At 50.3% G+C, this 4,009-nt stretch overlaps 2 protein-coding genes across 2 annotated transcripts; both read right to left on the bottom strand.

The window, feature by feature from the left end:
* Positions 1–1,513: 1,513 nt before the first annotated feature.
* On the bottom strand, positions 1,514–1,990 carry LOC122643510. The gene has a single exon (XM_043837125.1). It carries the CDS (start codon positions 1,988–1,990, stop codon positions 1,514–1,516), a length of 477 nt encoding a protein of 158 aa, XP_043693060.1.
* Positions 1,991–2,533: 543 nt separating this feature from the next.
* LOC122643509 lies at positions 2,534–3,289 on the bottom strand. Its single transcript, XM_043837124.1, has one exon. The coding sequence runs from the start codon at positions 3,287–3,289 to the stop codon at positions 2,534–2,536; it is 756 nt and encodes a 251-aa protein (XP_043693059.1).
* Between the last annotated feature and the right edge of the window lie 720 nt (positions 3,290–4,009).

Genomic DNA, 4,009 nt, shown 5'->3' with positions numbered 1-4,009 from the left:
AATCACCGAAAAAATAGAAACACATGACCAAGAAGTCTCCCAAGAAGCAGTCTCTTAAAGAAGCCTCTCTCAGCGAGGAAGTCTTAGAAGCACCATTCGGCCTGAGGCATTCCAGGTGCCCTCTTATGAAAACTCACTCGCCATCCTCCCCTACTCTTATGGACATTGCCTCAGATTCAGAGGAAGAAACCCCCATTGTAGGTTCTCATGATGAGACGGCCTCCAAGTCACCAGCCCCTGCCATCTCACCGCCCTTCTCAAAAGCTGTCAGTACAAGTAAGCAAGTGGGCACCTCTAGTCCTGTCACCGCTACGGCCCCAGCCTCAGACCGAAGCCCCTCTCTAGACCTAATGGTACGTCCTACTGACATTTCTTTGCTTGTCGGCATTGTTAAGCATCCTCTGACCGATCTTCCTTCTTGACAGGAATTTGATTTCAACTCTGTCCTGGCTGGCTATCTCACCCCTCTTAGGGAAGCCCCTCTTGCGGGCACCAGCCCTGCCTCCCCCAGCCGTCGAGGAGGCCAAGCGCGCCTTTATTGAGTTTGTTGACAAGCAGCTCCCTGCCAAGGAAGGACTTGATCCAGACCGCTTTCTTGCACTCACCCAGTCGCTTCAAGTTCTGTCGGCCTGCACTACTCTCCCAAACCCAGCCAAGTCATGGGTCAACAAAGCAGCATCTATCATCCCAGACCTAACCGTCGACGCTCCACTAGTCCTCAAGGTCGTTCGTGACCTGGAGAGAATCATTAGCGAAGGAGACGGCCTGTGCACTGAGTGGGAGCATACCAAAGTGATGCTCTAGGAATCCAGCGCAGTTAACAAGCGCTTCAAGGATGAGATCAATGCCCTAAGTTCTGAAATTACCCGCCTGGAGGCCGAACTAGTCGCAACCCAATGAGCCAAGGAGGAGAAAGAAGAACTGGCGAAACCCTTTTTTGCCGATTTCAGAGCCCTACTCAAGACTGCAGAGACTCTCCGAGCTGCCGCTATTGAGGCCGCCAATTTGAAAGGTGATCGGTCTGCCCAGCTCACCGCTGCCAACCTGGCTGTTGCACACCTTGAATCTCAGTGGGATGAATTATGGGGATCGTTCCCCAAGGATAACTTCTCTTAGGCTTGCGTGCCTGGTAAAAATCTAGGGCAGATGTCCCCTAGTCTTGAACAATTTCTCTGGTTGCTGTAATACTCTAACTCTCCCCATTTTGCGGTCGGACCACCTGGGTTGGTCTTTGCTAGAATCCCCTTCTTTGGCCTGACCGTTGGGTTGGCCCTTTGAGTGATTTTGCTTGATGTCCTTACCCCAGGTCCCACATGGTGGGATGGAACTTCTTCAAGAATTTCCCATTTATGGGCCTTAAATGAATATCTCCTTCTATCTCTTTTAGCCTATAGGCTCCACCTCTTAGCACCTGACGGACCACAAACGGTCCCTCCCACATGGGCGACCACTTGCCATAAGTTGGGTCCTTAGCCCCTATCGAAAGAATAGCCTTTAGCACCACTTCACCCTCCTAGAAACTCTTAGGCACTACCCTTCTGTTGTATAGGGTTGCCACATTCTCCTTTTGCGCCAAAATTTGGTCGAAAGCCCTGAGGCGCTCCTCGTCCAGGTCCTCCAACTCAGCCAACATGGCTTCGCTATACGTGGTGGGCGTAAACCCTTGCCGATACGCCACCCTTGTGGACCTTACACTTATCTCCATGGGTAAGACTGCGTCATGCCTGTAAGTAAGGACAAACAGCGTGGTTCCAGTGCTTGTGGGCTGCGACATCCTAAATGCCCACAACACCTCAGACAACAGCTCAGCCCACCTCCTGGGGTTTTCCTCAACCACCTTCGTCAAGCAGTTCTTTAACACCTTGTTGCTTGCTTCGGCCTGTCCATTTCCCTGAGCATAGTAGGGCGTGGAATGGGTTATGGTGATTCCATAGCTTGTAGCAAACTCAAGGGCCTGGTCCCCAATGAAGACTGACTCATTGTCGCACATGATGGTCTCAAGCAGCCCAAACCTGTGGACTATCTAGGTTTTCAGGAATTGGATGACCTAAGTCTGGGTGACAATCTTAATGGGGATAGCCTCTGCCCACTTGGTGAAATAGTCCATTGCCATGATTATGAAGCAATGCCCCCTTGTAGCTGGCGGCGTTACCTTCTCAATTAGGTCCATCGCCCACCCTCTGAACGGCCACGCCTTCACCACTGGGTTAAGTTCCACCGCGGGGGCCTGCTGTATTGGGCTATGCCGTTGGCAAGCCTGACACCCTCTGGCGTATCTTACACAGTCTGCCAGAATGGTAGGCCAGTAGTAGCCATGCCTCCTAATCAGCCATCTCATCTTAGGACCGGCCTGATGTGACCCACAAATCCCCTCATGTACCTCGGCCATAATAACCATGGACTCATTGAGGCTAACGCACTTAAGTAACAAACCATCCTTCCCCTTTTTGAAGAGATCGTCTCCCATCAGGACATAATGCAGTGCCCTGTACTTGGTCCTCTTGTCTATGCTGGGGCTTGGGTCCCTTAAGTACTAGATTACTGGGGTTCTCCAGTCAGGCTGGGTGTCCTCCACTTGATTTACTTCCACAGGGTCCAGGTCCAGGATCGATGAGACCAACTGCTTCCGTATTACGATGGTTTTTTCCAGGTAGTCCTCCTTAGGGCGCAAGCCTGATGCTATCTGGGCTAGGACATTGGTCGTCTGGTTCCTCAAACGAGGGACATGCTTTAGGGACACATCATCAAACTGGATAACCAAGCCGCTTACCATCATGTGGTGACGGACTAAGTGCTCACTCTCACAACGGTATTCTCCTATTACTTGTTTAATCACAAGTTGAGAGTTCCCGCTTACTTCAACCGTTCTCGTCCCCATATTGAGGAGGATCTTCATTCCAATAATGAGGGCCTCATATTCGGCCTGGTTATTTGAGCACGCGAAACCCAAATGCACCAATAGTTGGGTCTCCACCCCCTGCAGAGACCGATTTGCTATCCCAACCCCTGCCAAATGGCTAGTTTTAGATCTGTCAAATGACAAAACCCATGGTGTCACGCCAATGTGCGCAACTTTCCCTGCTTCTTCTTGTCCCTTGCTCCTATTGGTTTGGATAGGTGGGTGATCGGCGAGGAAGTCAGCCAGAGCCTGACCTTTAATGGCCTTTTGAGGGATGTACTGAAGGGTAAATTCTACCAATGCCAACGCCCATTTCCCAACCAGGCCCCTTGAGATTGGTCGGGTGAGCATGTACTTGATGATATCGGTCTGGCAAATGACCTCGACCATGGTAGGCAGCAGATAATATCATAACTTGGAACACGACCAAAATAGCACTAAACGCAGTTTTTCCATTGGTGAGTTTTGCTGCTTGGTCTCTGTCAGAGTACGACTGAGGTAGAAAACTGCCTGTTCTATCCCTGCCTCATTATCCTGAGCCAACAAACTTCTTACTAAATTTTTCGTGGGTGAGATGTACAATTTTAGTGGTATCCCCTCCCGGGGTGGTGTTAGCATAGGTGGCCTAGCGAGATAATCCTTGATTGCCTCAAATGACTTCTGATGCTCAGAAGTCCAGTGGAAATCCTCTCCTGGCTTTAACTTCAGCAGCGAGGAGAACACCTTAGTCCATCCTGCTGAATTCGATATGAATCATAGGAGGAAGTTCACCTGACCGAGGAACTTCTGCAACTCCTTCTTACTTGTTGGGGGCCTGGCTTCCTTGATGGCCTTGGTTTTGTTCCTATCTACGTCTATTCCTTTCTGGTGGACTAAGAAGCCCAAGAAATTCCCGGCTGCTACTCCAAACTCGCACTTGAGGGGGTTCATTTTGAGGCCGTGGGATCTCATCCTTTCAAATACCTGCCTCAAGTGACCCAGGTGCTCTTCTTCACCATCAAACTTGATTACCACATCATCAATGTATACTTCCGTGAACTTGCCAATCATGTCATGGAAAATGGCGTTCATGGCCCTTTGGTATGTTGCGCTGGCATTTTTCAAACCGAA

The sequence above is a fragment of the Telopea speciosissima genome, chromosome 10, assembly GCF_018873765.1.
Source record: "Telopea speciosissima isolate NSW1024214 ecotype Mountain lineage chromosome 10, Tspe_v1, whole genome shotgun sequence".
NCBI lineage: Eukaryota > Viridiplantae > Streptophyta > Magnoliopsida > Proteales > Proteaceae > Telopea > Telopea speciosissima.
The sequence above is the reverse complement of the archived record's forward strand: the minus strand, read 5'-3'. Positions and strand labels throughout refer to the sequence as shown.